Source organism: Notolabrus celidotus, chromosome 20 (assembly GCF_009762535.1).
Source record: "Notolabrus celidotus isolate fNotCel1 chromosome 20, fNotCel1.pri, whole genome shotgun sequence".
Classification (NCBI taxonomy): Eukaryota; Metazoa; Chordata; class Actinopteri; order Labriformes; family Labridae; genus Notolabrus; species Notolabrus celidotus.
Genome location: NC_048291.1, coordinates 20,214,546 through 20,235,698, shown reverse-complemented (window position 1 = coordinate 20,235,698; position 21,153 = coordinate 20,214,546). Strand labels below are relative to the sequence as shown.

General features: G+C 39.8%; 1 protein-coding gene across 7 annotated transcripts in view; it reads right to left on the bottom strand.

Annotated features, from left to right (window-relative positions):
* Positions 1-2,216: 2,216 nt before the first annotated feature.
* LOC117832181 (thyroid hormone receptor alpha) overlaps positions 2,217-21,153 on the bottom strand; it is a 146,626-nt gene continuing 127,689 nt past the window's right edge. For all 7 annotated transcript variants that reach the window (XM_034711190.1, XM_034711192.1, XM_034711189.1 and 4 more), the window contains 4 exons: positions 20,690-20,895; positions 18,385-18,531; positions 13,508-13,766; positions 2,217-11,637 (listed from right to left, as the gene is read on the bottom strand). In XM_034711190.1, the coding sequence (XP_034567081.1) occupies positions 11,387-11,637; positions 13,508-13,766; positions 18,385-18,531; positions 20,690-20,895 (863 nt within the window). In that variant the 3' untranslated portion in view covers positions 2,217-11,386. The remainder of the gene's footprint in view (positions 11,638-13,507; positions 13,767-18,384; positions 18,532-20,689; positions 20,896-21,153) is intronic.

Here is a 21,153-nt window from a genome sequence, read left to right as displayed (position 1 = left end):
TTTTTTGGGGGATTGAGCCAAAAAAGGGAGGGCCTTAAATGTGTGACTGGACTACCTGCTTCAAAAAAGAATAAAAACATTTGCAAGGGAAGTTATCGTTTTCTTAAGTGGTGATCTATGAAGCATTCATTGACAGCTATGATTTTCATAAATATTCTGGATATGGCAAAATTCGGAGCTACAGGAAAATTCCTACTTACATGTTAGTCGGTATATTCCGGATAAACCAGTGACGTATAGTCATAGTAGTTGCAACATCATGACGTCAAGTTATACTTTGCATTCTCTAGTTGTTGTTGTATGTTGGGAACACTCGTACTCGAGTGTTCGTACTACATAACTGGGATACTGAAGTCCATGTTAAGTCACTCTATAGAAAAAGTACTATGATCAGTAGACAACAGTCAACATGGTCCAAGCCAGCTATAGTTTCTACACAGACACTAATCTATGTATCAGTGCAGACAGGCTCTCTTGAAACATGTACTTCGGCAGCTTTAAGAGTCTTACGCTTCAAAAAAGCCACTTCAGTTCCAGTGTACTCTTTAATGAAGATTTTTCCACCACTTTAACTTGGTGTTAGACAGCTCAAACCTTGCAATGTATTATGAATATAAGACAGCTGTTAAGTGTTGTGGCATTTACTGTCAACATATCACAGTTGATTCTTACTCTTTGTTTTCCCCAGGATGTTGTAATTAGAGTGTCCTGGCTACCATTGAGATCACAACAAGGTCTGTTGAGTGGTAATGGCATTAGATGGCTGTGGCTAGCTTCAATGTTTACCATGGTCCCCTGTAAAAGTTATTCCTCTGTGTTCTCTGGTTTAAAGAGTCCTCGTCCTCACTGTGAATGACATTTGACCTTTTCCATAGTTTTTTTTTATTCCTTGTTTTTTCTAATTACAGTTGATCTGATATACAGAGATATACGGGGCCTTTTGGCAGAGTATGACATCGTATCAAGGGACAGAGCTAGAGATTTTAGGCCCCATAAAAAATCATATTGGGCCACAAATATTATAATATACCGTATATTAGGGCCACAATCAGTCAAGGGCCCTTATGGTGTTACTTTTCTCCATCAAATGTTGCCCCTGGAGAGAGCTGTCAGACGTTGAGATGAAATTGTGGAATAATTTAAAAGATATGGCGTAAACACTGCTGTATTAACAATAACAGTATTTTTAAAAAATGAAACATTGATATTGAAAATAAGCAGATGGTAATACAATGTTACTATTTGGTTCATAGTAGGGGGCGGTAATGGTTGTTTACGCCTGTGCCATAAAATGGGAGAAAGACGAAGAAGACGCAGCAGAAGAAGAGGACTCAGTGACCAGCTAGCCAGACAGCCTTTACTGCTGTCTTTGGCTACAATGGCAGCGCAAATCATGTCGGGGGAGACGACAAATGAAAGCCAGGAACTCTACACACACACCCAATCTTTTGGATTTTTAGAAAAAGACAGGATGTTTGGGGACAAAGTGTTTCTTAGAATCGTGCACAGAAGAAGACTGACTTTTCGTTGGATTAGAAGTTCCTGTATTGGGCCTGGTGATTCAGGTAAAACATGACTTTGAACATCATTGGAATTGGGTGATGACACAAAAGTACGTAATTTGCATTTATTAGTAAAGTTTATAAAGTAACATGTCCACACTTGTCCTGCATTTCCTTAATTTGACTGATAGTGTTGTTTTTTGTACATTTTCCATAAATATCACATTTATATTGCTAGAGTGAATTTTTTAGTATGTTTTGCTCATCACTCCTCAATGTCTGCATGTAAACTTATCTGCAGGGAGTGATGAGGCCGGAGCCTGGGCGCCAAACCTGAATATGTATTGCTGCTACAATAAACAATTTAAACGTGAGTTGTCTGACTGAACTGTAGGTTATTTACAATTGATAAGTACCTCACAAAATCCTAATTCAAGAAACCTGAACTGTCCCTTTGATGGCTGGTCAGACAAGAAATAAAAGGTAATGTTGGACTAAAATTTTCCTCAGCCCACTGGGAAAGCGTTCGTTCTGCTAGATGGTCAGTTCAGCTTGAGATATATTATGCAACTTTTAACTCAAAACAACTCCAGGTTCATTTAGGTGAAAAAACACAGCCTAATTCATGTGATGTGTCAACCTTTATAAAGGTAAGCCAAAGTTGAAAAGAGTAAGTTGTAAATTCTCTGGACAAAGACAAAGTAGTCGAAGACATTGATATCAAATAATTTTTATAATGTTGAAAATGGATGTCACATAGCCACAAACACAAACAGCTTTGAGCCATTGAGATGCCATTCTCTGATTGTGCCATGAATGATTTGTCACAGAAAAAACAAGACAAACAACAACTGTGCCCATCACAAGCCCATAAACCAGCATCACAAAATGCACCATCAAACTGTCGTCTGCGGTGCGTCTGTCCACTTCTCATTCAGCTTTACATTCAACACTGTGCTATGCCAAAAATTATGGCTGCTTTGCCAAGAGGAAATAGCCTACTGGCTGTGAGGGGCCTCACGTGATGACTCTCAGTTATGCTCATCAGGGCCGGGCCGTGTGCTACTGCAAAAAGCCACAGTGAAGGGGAGCTGCAGGGAGTGAAGACCGAAAACAAGAGAGGACATTGGTGTCATGGGAATTGTAGTGTGGGACTTGGGGTCTTTAACCTTTCTTGTTCAAGGCACAATTTACATGGTCATAAATAGAAATGTGTAATTGCATATTTGTACTTCGGGATTTGAAGGGCTTGAAGAGGATTACATCTCTCTTCAAAGCTTTTTTTAGGGGCAGAAGAGCCCTTGTTGAATTTTTTGCCATTGACGGCAGTTTTTTTGAGCGTATTATGCATTCGAAGGCCAAACTCAATTCACCCCATCTCTTGTCCGAATGACACATCAGTCCTCTCTTGATTTGTCAGGCCAGAACACACAAAGAAGGAATGCATATCTGCCAGTTGATGATAAATACTCAAAGCATGACTTCATATTCCATGCTATCAATTCATTATTGACAACACAATGTAAGTGCATCTATTTTCAGACGTTTTTCAACATTGTCACAATGATGTATTTTTACAACCTGAAAAGATCCAGTAAGCATTTATACCAAATTTCCAAACTCTATAAAACACAATTTGAGTTTTTTCTTTCTTTCAGTCTCATCCGTTTCTCACCAGTAGTTTGCCATGCCTGAGACTGATCATTCCTCTTCTGTTACTCTGGCACAAAGCAGTACAATGAGGTATGAACAGTTGTATAAATCTCTCTTTTTGGTTTCTATTTTGTGATTTTTGTTGTTTCTTTACTCTTTCCTTACTGTACGATGAGGCTTACTCCATCAAGAGAATATTATTGTCACAACATTGAGATTAATATATGGCAGATTTATACATCACAAGATAGGCCCTGGTCTAAGGTCAGATTCATGTTGAGCATTACAAAGGCTAATATCATGATTTAAGTGCTTTTTTTAAATTGACCTAGATCAGAGCAAAGAGCAAAAGCCCAGCTAAGCAAGTGATACAGCCCAAGCAACTGTGAAGAGCAAGGTTCAGGTTCATTTACCCTCAGTTCAACTAAGTGGTCTATTGGCTGGTTGTTTCATGACTTCTGTTTTAGACCTAAAATCCTATAACATGTATGTATTTCAGTAAAGTGTGGAGAAAAAAAATGGATTGTTAGGAGAGATAATCACTCAAATTTTTGAACTGAATTGTGAAAACATTCAGCTCCTACTTCAGTTACAACGTATCATATATAAGGTTTTAAGCTAGCTAGCTGTTAGCTGAAATTTGTCTTAGTTCTGGTAGGATGCCAGATTGGAAAACGTTTTTTTCTTGCCTTGGGGAAAAAAATGATGATAGCTAAAGTTGGAAATATGTAGCTAACTTTGCTTCCAGTAAACCTATAGCAGGAAGCAGTGGTATACTCCCAACACAAATTTAGGTGCCATTTCAATTAGCTAAGTGTTGAAATGTCTGTAAAAATACTATGGAAATCAGCATTTGTCAAAATATGTTACTTTGACTCCTGCAATGACTCAGCATATTTTGAGTGAGTGTCACTTGTTCTGTTTACAAGTTCTCAAGGTATTAGCGCCTTGTTAGCTGGTTACCTGTTAGCTGTGCTAAAACTTTTAGATGACAGACACCATATTAATGAAAATGTGGTGTATTTGAGATAATGTTTGATATCAAGGCTAAGATAGAATTTTGTTGTCAATCAGGTAGGCTATGGTTTTGGTTTTTCAGCTATCACATTCTGCACGGGGACTACAAAAAAGGCGGGAAACCGCAAATGTAGTTGTAAAAGCTTGAGAATTTCTGACAAATCTTCTGTTTGATTCCAAACCCAAACTAACTCGTGTTTGGTTGGCTAATGCAAGCCATTCATAGTCTTAAAGCCTATCCTAAACTGCTAGCGTAAACACTGTAAAGCTAGCTTTGGTGCTATGACAATTTTAAGACAGAATAAAATAATAACTATTGCCCTTCAAGCTAGTTTTTTAGTGTTAGAATGTGTAATGTGAATGTGGGTAACTTATTAAAAATATATTATCCAGATAGAGTTTAAAATATCTTAACAAACCTATTCCAGTAAGTCAAACTGAAGGTGTCATGAGCCCTCGCCTTTGGGTGATATTTGAGCACTAGTTACCACTGCACCAATGATGGTCTGAAAGTGCATAAACAGCCATTTTCTCACAATAAAGCATTAACACAGAAAGACAGACATTCACTTACCAAGAAAATCAGATGCAAAGTAATAAAAGAATAATCATAAAAAACAGCTTTTTTTTTTTTTTTAACTCTGTCTGAAACAGAGTCACCTCATTTCTTGCTTTACATCGTTCAGAGTTTTCAATCCTCACACCACAAGTCTTGTAGAAACATAGGCCTACTATATATAAAAAAGGACTCATCAGTAGCAGTCTGTTACACGTTCAAGGTTTTAACCCCAACCTGCAAACTCATCCACCCTAGAGTAAGCTTAACAATAAAACACTTGGTGCACAACGAAAGCAACATCAACAACATCAAAAACAACATGAGTGTGACTTCACACCGTGTCTTTAATCGTACAATTTCAGTATTTTACATTCCACATGTGGACATATTCCTGCAGGGATTGTCGTCTTTCTCCACCAAAGAGTGCTAGTATGAGTTGGGGTAGGTTTCTGTGAGTGTGTGCGTGTGTGGGGAGGGAGGAGGAAGGTGCACACTTAGAGGACAGGGTGAAATAAATAGAGAAAGAGGATCCAGAGAGAAACTCGGATGATGGTCAAAGGATCAGGATCTTGAGAGGGTGTGTCGTAGGAAGAAATGGAAGTGAGAGGAAGGAAGGGATAAAGAGTGCAAGGAAGGGTGCTGTTGACTAAGAGATGATTTCCCTGGGTAAGTAACAAAAGTAGTAGACATAGTTAATTTGTGAAAAACAACTTGCACGAGAGCTAAACTTCTGAATAGTGGTTGTTTTAGTTGTGTGCCAGGCTGCAGTGGCAGAGCTTAGCATCAAGTTCACATTTTATTTTATTGTAAACGCAGTGTAAAAGTTGAATCTGAGAGACAGAGAGCGAGAGAATGCACAATTCTGTGGTTGCTGTGCTGAAAAACTTCAGTTGGATTTTGCAGAGTGGAAAGTGATACAGGGTGGTGCAACTCATCCGATTTTGCCTTTTAATTTCAGCGATTAAATGTCAAAGAAAACACTTTGTTTTGACTTCTACAGCTCTTTAAACAGATATTTCCACCTGGCTTTGACTGCAAAAAAAGCCTCCTTATAGCACCACCCAGACTGTGTTCCAACCAGCAGAGCAAATCCTTTCTTCTTCTCTGAAATGATGTCTTTTAAACTTTAAGCTTCATGAAAGGAGAATGAAGCAAAGAATTAGCCAGAGTAGTACTCAGTGTCATTGCTTTGTTGTAGCGTGCCAGGTTGCGGCGCACAAAAAAAATGTCTTCATTGTGTTTCTAGAGTTGCCTTGTTACTATGACAACCAAGGTCAGATGGAAAATGAATTCATTGTCAAAACCCAAATTGAAAAATTACACTTTAACAGATCAGATTTTTTAGCACTGGTTTGATTTGCCGGTTGTGTGAACACAGCAGTATCACAGCTAGCAGTGATGTCCAGGTTAAAAAAAATGGCTTTATTGTGAGGAGGATGGTCACTGACTATCGGTCTGTCTCTCTGCTTATGCTGGTGCAACTGATCATGGCTGAAGGCAGTGTGCTCTGTGGTGCTGGTGTGGTTCTTTTTCTTTTTTTAAGAGAACAGGGGAGGAATTCTCCAGTGATTATTTGGCTGATAGAGAGAGTGAGATAGAGAGAGAAGAAGAAGAGGAGCAAGATAGAGAGTGAGAGAGAGAGAGTGGCTGTGCTGCTGCCAGCTTAAATCTAAATCTCAATTCACTGAGCTATGCGGACCTGATTCCCATAACGGGAAAAAAAGGAGAAGTAGTTCTGCGTAAAGTACTTCATGTGCTAGTGAAGTGGTTCAGAGGTATCGAAAAGGTGGGTATACTATGAAGGTTAGTTGGTGATCATCACAAGGCAAACAAGCATCTTAATGCAATATGAGGTCAACTTGAAACAATACTTAAATATAACTGTACAGATATTAATACTGAGTTCTGACCCGTCTGCTACACGACGGATCATACAGATTTGTGAGCGGATTTAAGCTGGCAGCAAAGAGTCAGTCGCCGATAGCTCTAATGCCACATACAATAACTGTAACATTTATATATATATTATCTATGTCTATAAATATATGCTTCTGTATACTGTATAGTGTATATTTGTATAACCACCTCTGTGAGGCACATTAGCATGTCAGAATTACTAAGCCAGTGGTTCCCTGTCTGAGCCATGACCCGGTTGCAGCATGGCTTTCATTCACAGTGAGCAAAGTACAAACACAGCAGGCCTGGGGACGGCGGGTGTGAAGCTGTACTGCTTGATCATCCTATTGCTGTGTGTGTGCTGCTGCTGCTGCTGCATGTGTGTGTGTATCCCTGTGTAATCAGCGCATATAGTTCTATTTAAATACCCTGCAACATAGATAAGTAGGTGTAGTAACACTGAGAGTAGCGGCATCTAAACGCCATGTCACAGTCCTTGTTGGTTTCAACAGGTAATCAAGAGATGAAAAAGACAGTGTGTGTGTATTTTTTGTGTGTATGTGAGATATTTTAGAATACCGTTAAGACTGCTGCTAAAGTCAGGTACGAACACAAAGATGTCGGGGGGAGGGGGGTAAAGGAAGGGGTTGAGGAGGTCTACTTAAGGATACAGACATTGTGGTTCTAGTGCAACAGAAAAAAACCTGATAGTTATTTGTAGTGGATGGCATTTGGGATGTGGTTGGTGGAGCTTATTTCAGCAGTGTTTGTTTCTTATTGTAAATCTGGGATAGGAAAGTCGCTCAGAATGTCTTTCAAATGGCCAGGCGTCCATTTCTTCTGCGACGGCGAGGGAAGGATCTGGAGATGTACTAAAGGTGCGAGGGTCCGTTTTTCATTTTTATGGCGGTTCGCTTTTAGCTTGCTTTGAGTCACATCGCTCCCCGCCACAGTTGCATTGCTCGCTCGTCGTTTCCTTCCCCTCAGGATGAAACCATATCCACAGGCAAATACTGCTAACACACTTGCTGTTTGTTCACTTCCCAGTCACCACCCACAATAGTCCATTGACCTGACTCGATCAGGCCAAAATGGCTTCCACTGGAGTTCCAGCTTCCAGCTGTTGTTGTCCCCTGACAGTTCCTGTAAGTTCAATCGGCACACTGTAATGTCACACATTCACCCCTGCCCTCGTTGTCATTCCAGGTTCCTTAATAAAATAAATCCAGAGTGACTGTTGGTCCCACGTGATGAATGATCAAGATGAAAAAAGGGAGAAAATTACAGTTTTCCATGTCAGCTGTTGAATGATGATCCATGGCCCGTTTGAAACACCTGCAGTACACTGTTGAAGGAGCAGCGCACTCATTGGGTCCATGTTGGCAACTCATTTGTGCACTGTGTGAGTATATTTCTATATCCGTGCATGCATGTCAGTGTGTTTGCAGACAGAGGGGCAGCTGCACTGAGATGAGAGGTGAGTGAGGTAGAATCTGTTGGTTTCAGGCTGGACTTGAAACAGGTTACAGGTGACAGCCGAGGCCTGCAGAGGTAAGTGACAACATCCCCTCCCACTGCCACCACCACCACTGCCACCACCATCTGCCAGTGCTGAACCTATCACAAGACAGCAAGGAGGTGAGGAGGCGGGGCTACAGTGTGAATGACAGGGCTAGGGATCCAATGAGAAGAAGCACTCACATACACACACGGAGAAAGGAAGTGTGGTACAGCCCAGTGGTTACGTATGAAGTAGGGAGAGATGAGCAACAAAAACACTGAGGTATAACTTCAAAAAACAACTGAATGGGTATGTAGTGTGTGCGTGTGTGTGTGTGTGTGTGTGCGTGTGTGTGCGTGTGTGTGCGTGTGCGTGTGTGTGTGTAGTGTCTTTATGCGAGGTAATGAAAACAAGAGGTACATGTCAGAGGTATTCTAGTAACAATAAGTATGTATACAGTATGCATACATATTGGATATATATAAATACTGTATTTAAATATGTGACTTAAAAATATGTGACTGAAAATAAGTAGTATTGAGAAGTTTTCAAGTCATATTGCAATATTTGTTAAGATCTGTATAACTATTTTCTTCAAGTGGAAACACATGTGGCGCAGCTAAAGTACAGTTTGTTTCAAACTAGCTTAAAATGCTTTGACATAAAGTTTAAGTGCTACTTAGTTAGCGTGAAAAGGTGTTATGAATAAAACAGTGCTTTCTCTCAACATATGAACTCTCTACTTAAGGCGTAGTGTGAGTGAAGTGTTTTGTTATAAATGCACTTATCCTGACCACAAAGCCAAAGAATCATTAAAAATAAAGGTGGTGGTGCGCTAACATGCTAACAATGACAGTGCAAAACTTGACTTGTTTTCTTTACTAGATGACCAAACAAAAGAGATCGCTAACTCAGGTTTACTGAATTTGTTTGCTAACAGACACCTCTTTATATACTTAACTATTAGCTAGCCACATTCCTTTTGGACTAGGTGCTAACTCACTTACTACACCCTAAAAAGTGTTCTACACAGTAAGGTCACAGTTTTGTAATGCTGTCTGAATGTTTAGCAAGAATTATGAAGCCTTACATTGTCAGCTCAAAGTAAGCCGCTTACATAATTATTTTGGTGCTACAGCTAGCATATGTTCATTTTTAGAGCGTTTTTGTTGTTTTTATAGTGCTAGCTTGCTGCTTATGCTTTATGCTCTAGAAGAAATTATGGTGGGACCAAGCGGCAAACTCCGGTCTCAAACGATGAAGCCAATGCGGAAGTGATATAAACTGCAATACATCGAAAATCTGCTTGAGGCTGGCTGCAGAAACACCGGAAACCACATAGATATGAATGGGAAAAAGATGATCTTTGCAGCATTAATAAACATGTTTACAGCCTGGTTCAAAAAATGTCTTGGCCCTACAACGCTAATCTCTCTAATGGCACACACTGTACGGGGGTTGAATTTTTTTCTAACGTGACGGTTAAGAAGATATTAAGATTATGAGTTTTGCCCAAATAAGGACATGACTGACGTGACTCCCGGTCGGGAACACACAGCCATTGGCTAAGAGACTCACACTACGTCACACTCTGCCAGGTTGAGTTCCGCATTACCAATATGGCTGCTGCCGTCGATTTGCTTCAAAACAGCTCTCAGGAACAGATGGGTGACGTCACGGATACTACGTCCATATTTTATACAGTCTATGGGTGGGACATTGAAAAACGTTCACATAGCCAAAAAAGTGAAGTAACCAAAGATCTGTTTCTAAGCCTTGGGAAAACGGTTAAATGTAGAGTTAGGTGATGATTCTCTCAGAATTTTAAATACAAGTTACATCCTCAGCCAGATAGAAGTTACATGATCTATTCTTAATCCAAAAGTATTGACTACAACAGCTTTAACTTGCTGAAGTTTAGCTTAATAGCATAAAGACATTTGCTAAATAGCCTCAAGCTAAATGAACAGCCAAGGCTTTTGGCAGTTACTTCAATTTTTTAGGCTTTTCTTTGCTTAGAAATGTTCCAGCACATAAGCCCCTTTTCATCCACAAATGAGTTTTGACACTTTGAACAGAGTTAGGCTGCTTCCAGACTTTTTTCTACGCTAAGCTAGGCTAATTGTCTGCTGGAGACAGCATCATTTTTGAGGTTGGTATCAATCTCTTCGTTCACACAAAATCTAGTTGGCTCCCTGGACTCATGCCTTAATTTGAATCACAGGACGAGTATGAAGCGAATAATTATGAACCTCACACCCTGTCTTGTAGCGAACAGTGAATCTCATATCAAGACTTTGTGTTGAACCTTCTCAGAAAGCACTGTGATATTCTTAACATATTTTACAGCACTTGACTAATGCGCTCATCATAATTTGCAGTGTATTATAATGTAATAATCTCATACTTTTTCATATTCATTTACAGATATGGGCCTCATATGAAGTATTTCCACACTAGAAGAGAGGTTCGTGGGTAACTGAGGACACTATGGCTCCATGTTTCTCACTAGATAACCACCACCCACACAATACATGTAGAAATACATTTAAGGAGGTATGAGGTAAGAGGGTGTGTTATAACTGTGTATATTTTGTGTGTTTTTGCCTCTGTGTGTGTGTGTGTGTGTCTGTGTGAGACAAAGAGAAAAAGAGGTCAGTACGTGAGGGAGGTAGGTTGACAAACACTCACAGGGGCCCTCGGTGGACTGAGGGCTGGGCTGCACGTGTGGATGGAGGAAGCCATTGCAGATAAGGAGATGGGTGTGTGTGTGTGTGTGTGTGAGGGTCATTTTAGGAGCTTATGGTCAGGTCCCAGAGATTTCAAAGGTGAGAGGTGGATGCAGGGGGAGTAGCGAGACCACCAAGCCCCTCGGTTTACATTAGGACCAGAGTACAGCTGTTTGCATATAGAGATAGTGAATGCTCATGGCAGTGGGTTTGGAATTTGAACCTGTGAATATTTAAAAGGCTTTACAGATTTGTACTCTGTGTGTACCTCTCAGCATGAAGAAAAGAAAAGCTGGGTATTCACTGTGTGGTCCTCTGGTGATGTTGGTGTGTGTTTGCTGGTGGCAGGTGGAGGGTCTTATTGGTATTTGAAGAAAACAAAAACAAAAAAAACAAACAAACAGGGAAACAAAAAGTTTTTTTCTTTTTCACCCGCACCTCCTCTTAAAAAAAAATAAAATCAAACACCCCAAATTTCTTTCCTCCTATGTCCATTGTTCTCTTAGGGGGGTGCCACAGTCTCACCAAGTCACACATCCTGGTCCTCGAAGACCTCCAGGAAGAGTGGGGGAAAGAGTTCGTTGGGACACTCCACTTTCATATGGAGGAAGCGGCTGGCGTGGCAAGCTCCAATCATACGCAGGTCCGTCACCTTCATCAGCAGCTTGGGCCAGAAGTGGGGAATGTTGTGCTTGCGGTAGTTGATGTAGTGCTCGAACGCCAGCAGGTAGGCCTCTTGGCACTGCTCAATCTTCTCCAAGCTGGTCAGCCCTGAGCGGTCTGAATGGGAGGGATGGAGGATTAGAAGATACTGGGGGTTCACTAATAAAGATAGACTACAAATATGTTTAAACTATGTCGACTCTGTTGCTTTGCTGATGTTACTCCAGCTGCAGAAAACATTCTCAGCTCTTTTAGAACTTTGTGTTCTTAAAAAGGTATGACATAAAAAGCTATTTTGTAAATTCTATAAACCTGTTCAGTGTTCTGAACTCAGAAGCAGTACAGTCTTCACTCATTGTATTATTTATAAGTCAGTTATTAAATATTTTAGTCTGTTTTGCCAGTGCCTTTATTCTAAGCTTGAGCAAAATGCTGCTTAGTAAAAATAGGAAAGGTGAGAATCAGTATAACTTAAAAGACACAACCATAAATGGTGTTGCTTTAATTGTCAGCAACAGACCCTGAAGCGTTAGCCGTATGGACAAGGATCATTTTGTGACCAAGGTTGTTATAGTTAACGAAAACTAACGAAATAACAAAACGAGAGGTGAAAAAACATTTTCGTTAACTGAATAAAAATAAAAACGAGGCTTTACAAAAAAACGAAAACTAACTGTAACTGTATTGTGAGTTTACAAAACTAACTAAAATAAACTAAAATTATCGAGAAAATGTCTTAAGTTTTCGTCTTAAACTCATATTTTCAGTGAATATGTAATAAAGTTTGAGACTGATCGGGTGGACGTCTCTGCTCTCTGCATCTGCGTGGGAGCGCGCCAAAAGGAGCCTGCAGCTGACGGACGCAAGCACTCACCGCGAGGCAGAGCTGCAGGAGGATTAAGTTGAGACGAACTATCTCGCTCCGACAACCTGCCCTGTTTATAATGTGTGCGTGAATGCCCAACAAGTAAGTTGTGTCCTATAATTATGAGACGGAGAACTGACTAGGCATTCACGTGTGTTCATTGATAAACTTCTGAGAGAGCAAATAGACACCATGAGCATGTGCGTCATCTCATTTTGTTAATCACCTATAAAATCCTGTTCTGTTCATTTGCCATTATGAGTGTTAATGGTTAATTGTAGCAATGGTATTAGTGATATGATTATTAGTATACTTGTAGTGGTAGCATCTAAATCATTATCTCTGTATCAATAATTATTGGTTATTACTGATCCTGCTTTTATTGTTAAGGATGTATCAGTGAATCACCATATTATTTAACACTATAGAGGGTCAGTAATGCTAGCCTAAGTGTCTATATTGTGACCATGTTTGTGTATTTATTTGATGCGTTTCCGACCACACTCATACCTATTCCTCTGTGGCCTAATTGGGTCTGCTGTACTGTTGTGCTGTACTAGGAGAATATTCACTAAATGGTTAAAGCTCCCTCCTGTATCCTGTCCAGTGTGTTCTGACCGACACCCTAGGGAGAGTACTATACAGAGTATCTACCAGTATTCCCTATTTTTCAGGATATGAATTTTTTGTTTGTTTTCTGCCAGTTTCGCTTCAGTTGGCGCAGTCGCACAAGCAAGCATGTGTCCACACCTTACCTGCTAGAAGAGTCTTAAGGGCAGCGAAAGTCGGGAGAAAGCGGCAGAGCCCCATTTGGAATTACTTTGAATATGACTGTGTCTCTGACAGAAGGAGGTGCCTTGCAGTGGAAGGTGATAAAATATGTGGACCATTTCTCAAAAGACAAACTAATACTGAAACTAATAAAAACTAAACTAAAACTAAGCATTTTCAATAAAAAGTAAACTAAACTAGCAAACCCGCTTCAAAAACTAATTAAAACTAAACTGAAATTGAAAACAAAAAGTCAAAACGATATAAAAAATAATGAAAAAAGCAAAACTATACTAACTTTGTCTGAGACCACATATTTTCTTATGCAGAGTCTAAAAACACACTCCTCACCTGAGCTCATAAGCAGCACCGCCTGCATCAGAGCCACCTCTGTGTCATCCAAGTTAAACTGAGCCAGGCTTTTTCCCAAATCAAAGATGGCGTCCGACACCACGCCCAGCCCGCCGTTCTTCAGCTGCTCCCGTTTCACAGCCATCTCGCCATTTAGCGTTAGCGTTTCGCTTTCCGGATCGTAGCGAACGGCGGCGCGCAGCGACATGATCTCCATGCAGCAACCTTTCAGCAAGATGATCTGGTCTTCACAAGGCAGCTGGGAAAACAAAACAACCACAAATGTGGTCATCAGAAAATGATATGACAGGAAGTGATTATTAGTAGAGAATCAGTTATGTTTTTAAATGGAGTTAAACCAAGCAACCTCTGGTCTCAAAATATGAAGCCCATGAGGAAGTGTTATAAACTGCAGTTCATTGAGCGTCCGATTGAGGCTGGCTGCAGTAACTCCGGAGACCACATTTACACCAATTCGAAAAAGATGATCTTTGCAGCAATAATAAACATGTTTACAGCCTGGTTCAAAAAACAGTTTAGATCTGAAGGGCTAAATTCTCTATCGGCACACACTGTACAGGGAGTGAATTTTTTTAACGAGACGGTTCAGAAGATGTTAAGATTACGAGTTTTGCCCATTTAAGGACATGACTGACTTGACTGACAGGTGAGAACACTGTAGCTATTGGCTAGGAGGCTCCAAGCCAGCCTCTTCACCTCACACTAGCTCGACAGAAGTTAGGTTGTGTTCAGCGTTTCCAATATGGCTCCGACGACTGGCTTCAAAACTGTGCTTTAGAAACAAAAGGGTGACGTCACGGATACTATGTCCGTTAATTATACAGTATGAGTTAAACGCACTTAGGTTAACACTGATGCTTCAATATCGCCCACAAAAGTGAACAAGACCATAATTAACAAGATTGATTTTCTCTATACTGTCATATTTAATGTCTGAAACTAGTGCCACAGGGCAGGTGTCACACAAAGTTACTAACAAAACAACCATCTTTATATTTTCCACAGCACACGATTCTCTACATGGGGGACACAGTTGACTGTGAAACGGAGGCAGGATGAGATTTTTCACGAAAAAACACTTCTGGCACATGCAGGAGACAAGATAATCAAAAATATTTGAGGTACCACTTGTTCCATGGAGGGCCCAAAAATAGTAACAAACTTAGTTTTCCTCAAAGGAGCTTTAAAATTAATTGCAAGCAACAAGTTATAATGCAGGTTGAAACACCTGGAAGTTATAAAAGCTGCACTTATCAAGACTTTTTATTCAAACAATGGGTTAAAAAGGGCAACAGCTTGGTGTCAAATGCACTACAACAGCAGTGTTAAGTGATGACTACCGGATGTTATATTTACAGCTCCTTTCCTGCAATAAGCTGCACCTGTTATGAGTTGCTTTGTTTAGTTTAGCATATTCCTAGTATTGTGTAATTTATTTCCTGTTTTATTGTGTTGATCATGTGTTGTCTTGTTCATCATCACTCTGGTTCTATTTTATTCATCCTGACTGCCAGAGACAGTTCTTAACACTGGATGTCTGTCTCATGCACGAGCAAGTCGAGTTTTAACTTCAACAAAGTCACATGTGACCCGGGATGGCAAATGTGTCACCGTGAAAGCTGTCCCTACAGCATCTTCTCGCAAAGATTCAGAGTAACAGAAAACTCAGGCGGTCATCAAGAATTCATAGAATCGCAGCTACATCTGTAACTCTTGTTTTGTTGTGTATTTTTCATGTTGTGCATTTCAGTTGCCATTCCCTGTGTTAGTTTTAGTTAATCTTTATTTAATTTTGTTATATTTTTGGTGCTTTTTTTTGCAGCAAATAGCCATGGCGGGCGTGGAGCCAGCGACCCCTGTGACAAGGACTATAGCCTCTTTATATGGGGCTTGGACCACTAGGACACCGGTGGCCAGTTTTGGTTAAGTTATTAGTTTTAGTGTTGGTTATGAATACTTGTCAAGGGAAAGAAGAAAAAGGGCGGGGAAATGTTTTGCTTTATAAAAACTCAAAACATGGTACCATTTTGAAAACTGTCTATAAATACACAATAATTGATTTAGTCTAACTTAATTTTGCAAACACAAAATATAGTTTAAATTAGTTTTTTTTTTTTGGTAAACCTTGTTTTTAATTTATTTCAGTTAATTAACATGTTTTATAAATTTAGCTATAATTATTCATTACTTTTCATTCTCCTTTGTTGCCTTGCCCCTTTAGATTTTCTTTGCCTCTGGAGGGGACGACATACTTTAAAGGGCAGTTTAACGATAAAGACTTCCAGCTAAGGCTGAAATGCTTATTTGTCGCTTGCTATTGTTTACAGTCTGATCAGCAACTTCAGAGGCAAACATGAGGTTTGATTTTGAGTTAAAGAATACCCAATCTAAAAGCAGATTGTTGAGCTGGACTTGGATGCAGATGTCTGGAAAACGTATGACAGATTGTGTATTCTTGCCCTTACTGTCCCTAATAACTAACAAAGTATTTATGAGTGCTAGTTAAATGTGCAGTTCAGTGTTCTGGACATAGAACGCTATTGAAGGGGTGTGTTTGGAAACTTTGTACATATATACTGATGGGCATTATTATTGTTTTATATTGTTGACATAAGAAACTGAGCAAAAACAAAAGTGGTAGAACATGTCAGTCTTTGGATTACACAGCAGAATTTGGCAGGACAACCCCAGCTCAGTTAACATGCTTCCTCAAAGAAAAAAGACTATCGTTTTTTTGTACTGCGAATCCCCTGCCACTGGTTATGAAACTGGGAAGCCACTACAATATACATGACATGGTAGACAGCACTAGCACGCAGATGGTTTCTGCAGACAGCAGAGCGCTGTGAGCGGTGAGTCGTCACATTATCTAGAGAGAAGGGTCGAGGTGGGAGGATGTCGGACGGGTTTCATTAATATTTGGTGTGAGAGGCTGCAGAGAGAAGACATTCATCTTAACGATGCTATGAGTGGAGTCTGTAGTTAAGTAGAAAGAGCTCACCACTGGAAGAAAACGTCTGAAAGAAGCTCTGTAGGAATCATGACATAATTTCCCTTCTTGGTTCACCACTGCCTGTCAGTGATGATGCAATTTCAAAATGAACTTTAAACGTCTTTATCTGAAAACCTAATGATTTTCATGTGTGGGGGGGATAAACAGACGAAGGTGTGAGGCGCGATTCAGGACACATTGTGACTGCTCCTGAATCATCTGATTAAAGATGTCTCCAGATTAGCTTTGCTGCTGAAACTGGAGTTTGTTTTACTTGATGGTGTGACATTAACCTCAGCTCAACAGGGTCAGAGTTTGAATCAGTTGGCACATCTATTCATTATTTTGCACACTAATCTTCCTCGTGCTGAAGACTAGTGTGCAAGCTTGTACAAGAGTCCTACTTATTCATTGGACGGCTACATGCAGGATGCATTGCATGACTGTGGGGTAAAGGAACATCTTGTCCTTGCTGTCAGCATAAGACCAGATTTGTAAGATCTGACTTTTTGTCATGGTAACATAAGTGTGTGAGGCTGCATGACTAAATATGTACTTGGACAATTTATCCAGCTATATATCTCAATTAAGAGACATTTGCATGTGTTCCTGTCACTATTTGTCTTTTGTAGTAGCATCTTTTATCTAAATTATAAAATAACAAATTAGCCTTTTGTTATTTCTCTAAGAACAAACATCTACATTTGAGTGGAAAAAAATTGAAGCCAAGAATTTTGTCCCACAAGTCTGTTATTTGATTCATTTAACGGCAACAATTTGAAGCAATGGTATACTATTTCTTGAGAGTACAATGTTGCTATGAAGAACAGACTGTTGCTAGGGATGCTGCTCTGAAAGCAAACTCTGGTAAACTGCCTGTAATCATGTCAATGCTCAGAAAGAGGCCTGGATCATTTGACATTGGTGTATTCTCAGTGGGTGAGCCGATAAGAGAGACAAAAAGAGCTGGATATTAGTTAAAAAAATGCAAAGGAAGGCTTTGTGCTGAAAACGCGTCAATTCTAGTGTGTCCGCTACTTGGCCCAGCCTAAAAGTTGTGGGAGGACATTTAGTGTTGAAGTTTTTGCTGGAGTGTTCTCCCTTTGTTGCTTTTTTGAAATAGTGTATTGAGGCAACAAAAGAAACAGCTGTAGGCTATGACAAAGAAATCGCTGATGAAGTAAACGCTTAATAGAACAGGACACACACTGACTATACAGGAAACCTTAGCATATCAGCCGGCAAATTTTTCCTCAGATGGTAGCTCATGGGTTTCCAAAAGTGTTGAACCATAAACTTCCTCATACCTCATAAAGAGCCGGACAGCTATCTAGCATTCCTCTGCATCGGGATATGGAACATCTAGAATTTGCCTCAATGCGGCCCCTGATAAAACTCTTTAAACTTCAGTTAGCCACTAAAGAAAGGTTGTAGTCCCCTTTCTTAGATTATATTGGCCCTAGATTGGCAGGAAAAGACTTGTTCGATCACAGTTAGGAATGTTTAACTAACCTGTTATGGAGTGGAAGGAACTTAAATAAGCAACTTGGCATAAATAATGATGATGTACTGTTACAGATTGCAACACTTGGATGCTGTCTCTGGTTTATTAATTCTCCCATATTGCTTTACTTGTGAAGCAAGTACACTTTTTTTTTCTTTCTCTCTTTTTTCCTTCTTGTTCTTTTTTTTTTCTCTCTCTCTCTCTCTCTCTCTCTCTCTCTCTCTCTCTCTCTCTCTAAGAGGGGACGGAATCTTATCCTCTGTTGATGTTGGGTCTTTGTTAATACTGTAACATAGAGTTTGGTCTAGACCTGCTATGTTTGTAAAAGCGTCTTGAGATAATGTGATTTAATCAACCTACCTCTGAGAACATGGGCAATTTCTTGGCAAAGTCGACAACGCGCGTGATGGCGGGGGTCATGATTTTGGTGAACTCGCTGAAGGCTTCCAGGTCCACCTTATCTCCTTCTGAAGTGGGCACGATCGGACCCTGGCCGATATCATCAGGCTGGAAGACAACAACATGACAAATGAAATGGAACCGATCACTGGCACAGACTGGAACCAATTTAGAAAACTGTGACAGAACAGGCAGAGCTCAAAAGGGAGGCTCATTTAAAGCATATGACATGAGAAATGCAAAAACAAAAAAACAAGCGTAGCATAATAAGAGGGAAGATACATCACACACTTGTTGAAGCTATAATGTTGTGAAGCCTTGAATTTAAGCTTCTCCATCCTACCTAACAGGCCACCATAGACCGCAGATAGCCATACTTTCAGGCAGGGGTTCCCTAAGTGGGGGTCGCGAGACACTAAAGGGGGGTCCTGAGAAGTCTTCTAGAATTAAAAAAAAACATTTAAGTAATCTAAAATGTAATATTTTACCCATTGTAAATATATCGACAAAAGTATCAGTAGCAGCAGGTTAATTCATAACAGCACAGGAAACACAGTCACATGTGCTTGTAGCTACTCTAATTTTCTGCAGACTAGCTAAATGAAGTATGAAGCAACATTTAATTACATCCAGGTACAGAGGGGGTAGTGAGTTTTTGGCACCTGTATTTTGGGGGTCACGGCCTGAAAAGTTTGGGAACCCAGGCTTTAAGGCACACCAAGGCGTGGGATGAAGCCTAAGAGCATCAGCATCAGCTTCACTTTTTAAACCAAGAGACTGTACAGGGTTTTTACACATTTTGCACATCTGCGTGCAACGTGCTGTCAGGTTTCAAAATGTTCACCCTTTATGAGTGTTTCACTAAATCACAGCCAATCCAAAGCACACAGCAGTCACGTTTCTATAACAACAGATGCGCTGCTCTAAAAAATAATCTGTTCGTTTGTCTTGTGCATATCTCTCCTCATTGTTCACCTTGGACTTAAAATCCTCCGCCTGCCTTTGAGCAACTTTTCAACAATCCTTCAAAAAATGTAACCCATCTTCAGGGACATGTTGCTTGGTAACTGTCGTCTGACGTTTGCTTAAGGTCTGTGGTGCACACACATGCATCTGTGCATGTGGCTGCGACCACATGGGTCGGCACATATTGAGCTCTGGATGAAAAGGAGTGCTGTCCAAACAACACTGTGAAAATGAAGTTCCTTCTTATCATGTGTTCACTTGGCTTTTACAAGTTGAACAACATTCAACATCCTGCAGGCTAAAAACATGTTGTAATGGTATGCTACTAAGAAGAAGTTAATGTGTATTACACTAGTAGCACTTAAAACTAAAGTAGTCGTGACAGATTTTAAAAAAAAGCTAGCCTTGAGGGCTTTTTCGTGCTTCTTATGATGAGTCCTGAGAACACTTAACTGTGCTGGTTTTCTGTATAAGATAGGCACTAGAGAAACAAAGAAAAGGCACAAAGACATCAAGTCTTTGGTGGACACAGGCCCTTAATGTTCTGTGTATTTAGCATCCAGTAAAGTATGCAAAATTAGCAGCTCCTATATTCATGTATCTATTTTTAAATATTTTTAATTTGTTTAATTTATTTTTTAAGTTTCATTTATTATTATTATTATTATTATTATTATTATTATTATTATGAATAATATTATTATTATTATTATTATTATTATTATTATTATTATTATTATTTTAATTGTATTCATAATTTTTTTTAGGTATTATATTATCATAATTTTTTTACAGTGTTATTTTACTTCCCTGTGCAGCACTTTGGTAAACTTTGTTTTCTAAATGTGCTACATAAATAAAGTTGATTGGATATGTATCTTTACATCTTCAGACAACTTTCTATAACAGCACTACTCATTGGCAAGTCCTTAAGCCTAAATTGAAACAGTATTTATGGAGGACTCAGTTACGTTGTCAAGTAAGATCTTATGTTTCTTGTTTTAAGGAGTTTTAATGTCATGTCGTTTCATTGTTGAGGGTGCTTTGTTCTGTGTGTTGTCGATTTTTATGTGTGTGGACTTTTTTTACCAGATCAGCACTGTGAGAAAGATTGGATTTCTTTTGTGCAATCTGGCATTATGAGTTGCACTTTTTCACATCAACATACTATCTGCACACACTGTTGACTTCGCAGCCTCCTGGAGCAGCTCAGGACTTGTTTTTTTCATACATCTCTTCATTACTACATCACAGCAGTCTTCCTGAAGGCTCTATACTGACTCATAAATTGAAAGCTTACCAAGAACTTGCGCTTCTGTTTCCAGCTGGAGCCCTGGGCGTTGGTGTGCCGGTGGGCTTCGGTCGCCACCTTGATTAGTTCCCACTCCGAGGTTGTTGGCTCTGGCTTTGTCTGCAGCGTCTTCACCATTTCTTCCCTCTTCCTCTTCAGTCGGTTCTCCTCAATGAGACGCCGCTTGGCCACGCGCTTTGAGTCATCCAGGACCACTGTAAGGCAGGATGGGGATAAGAGAGGTGAGTTGCTGAAGTGATGTAACAGTGAAGATTGGAAGATTTTCAATAACAACTGTAGATTCAGCACTTTATTATTATTTTTAAATTTTGGTCTAATAGCTTTTTAATGATTTCTTTGTTTATTGTTTTTTTTATGAGTGCCTGTGTTTGCTCTTTCTCTGCTGCAGGGAAAATATTCAATCCTTATGTTGGTAAATGTGTTTATGTAGCTCTCCCCAGAGTCTAAAGGCA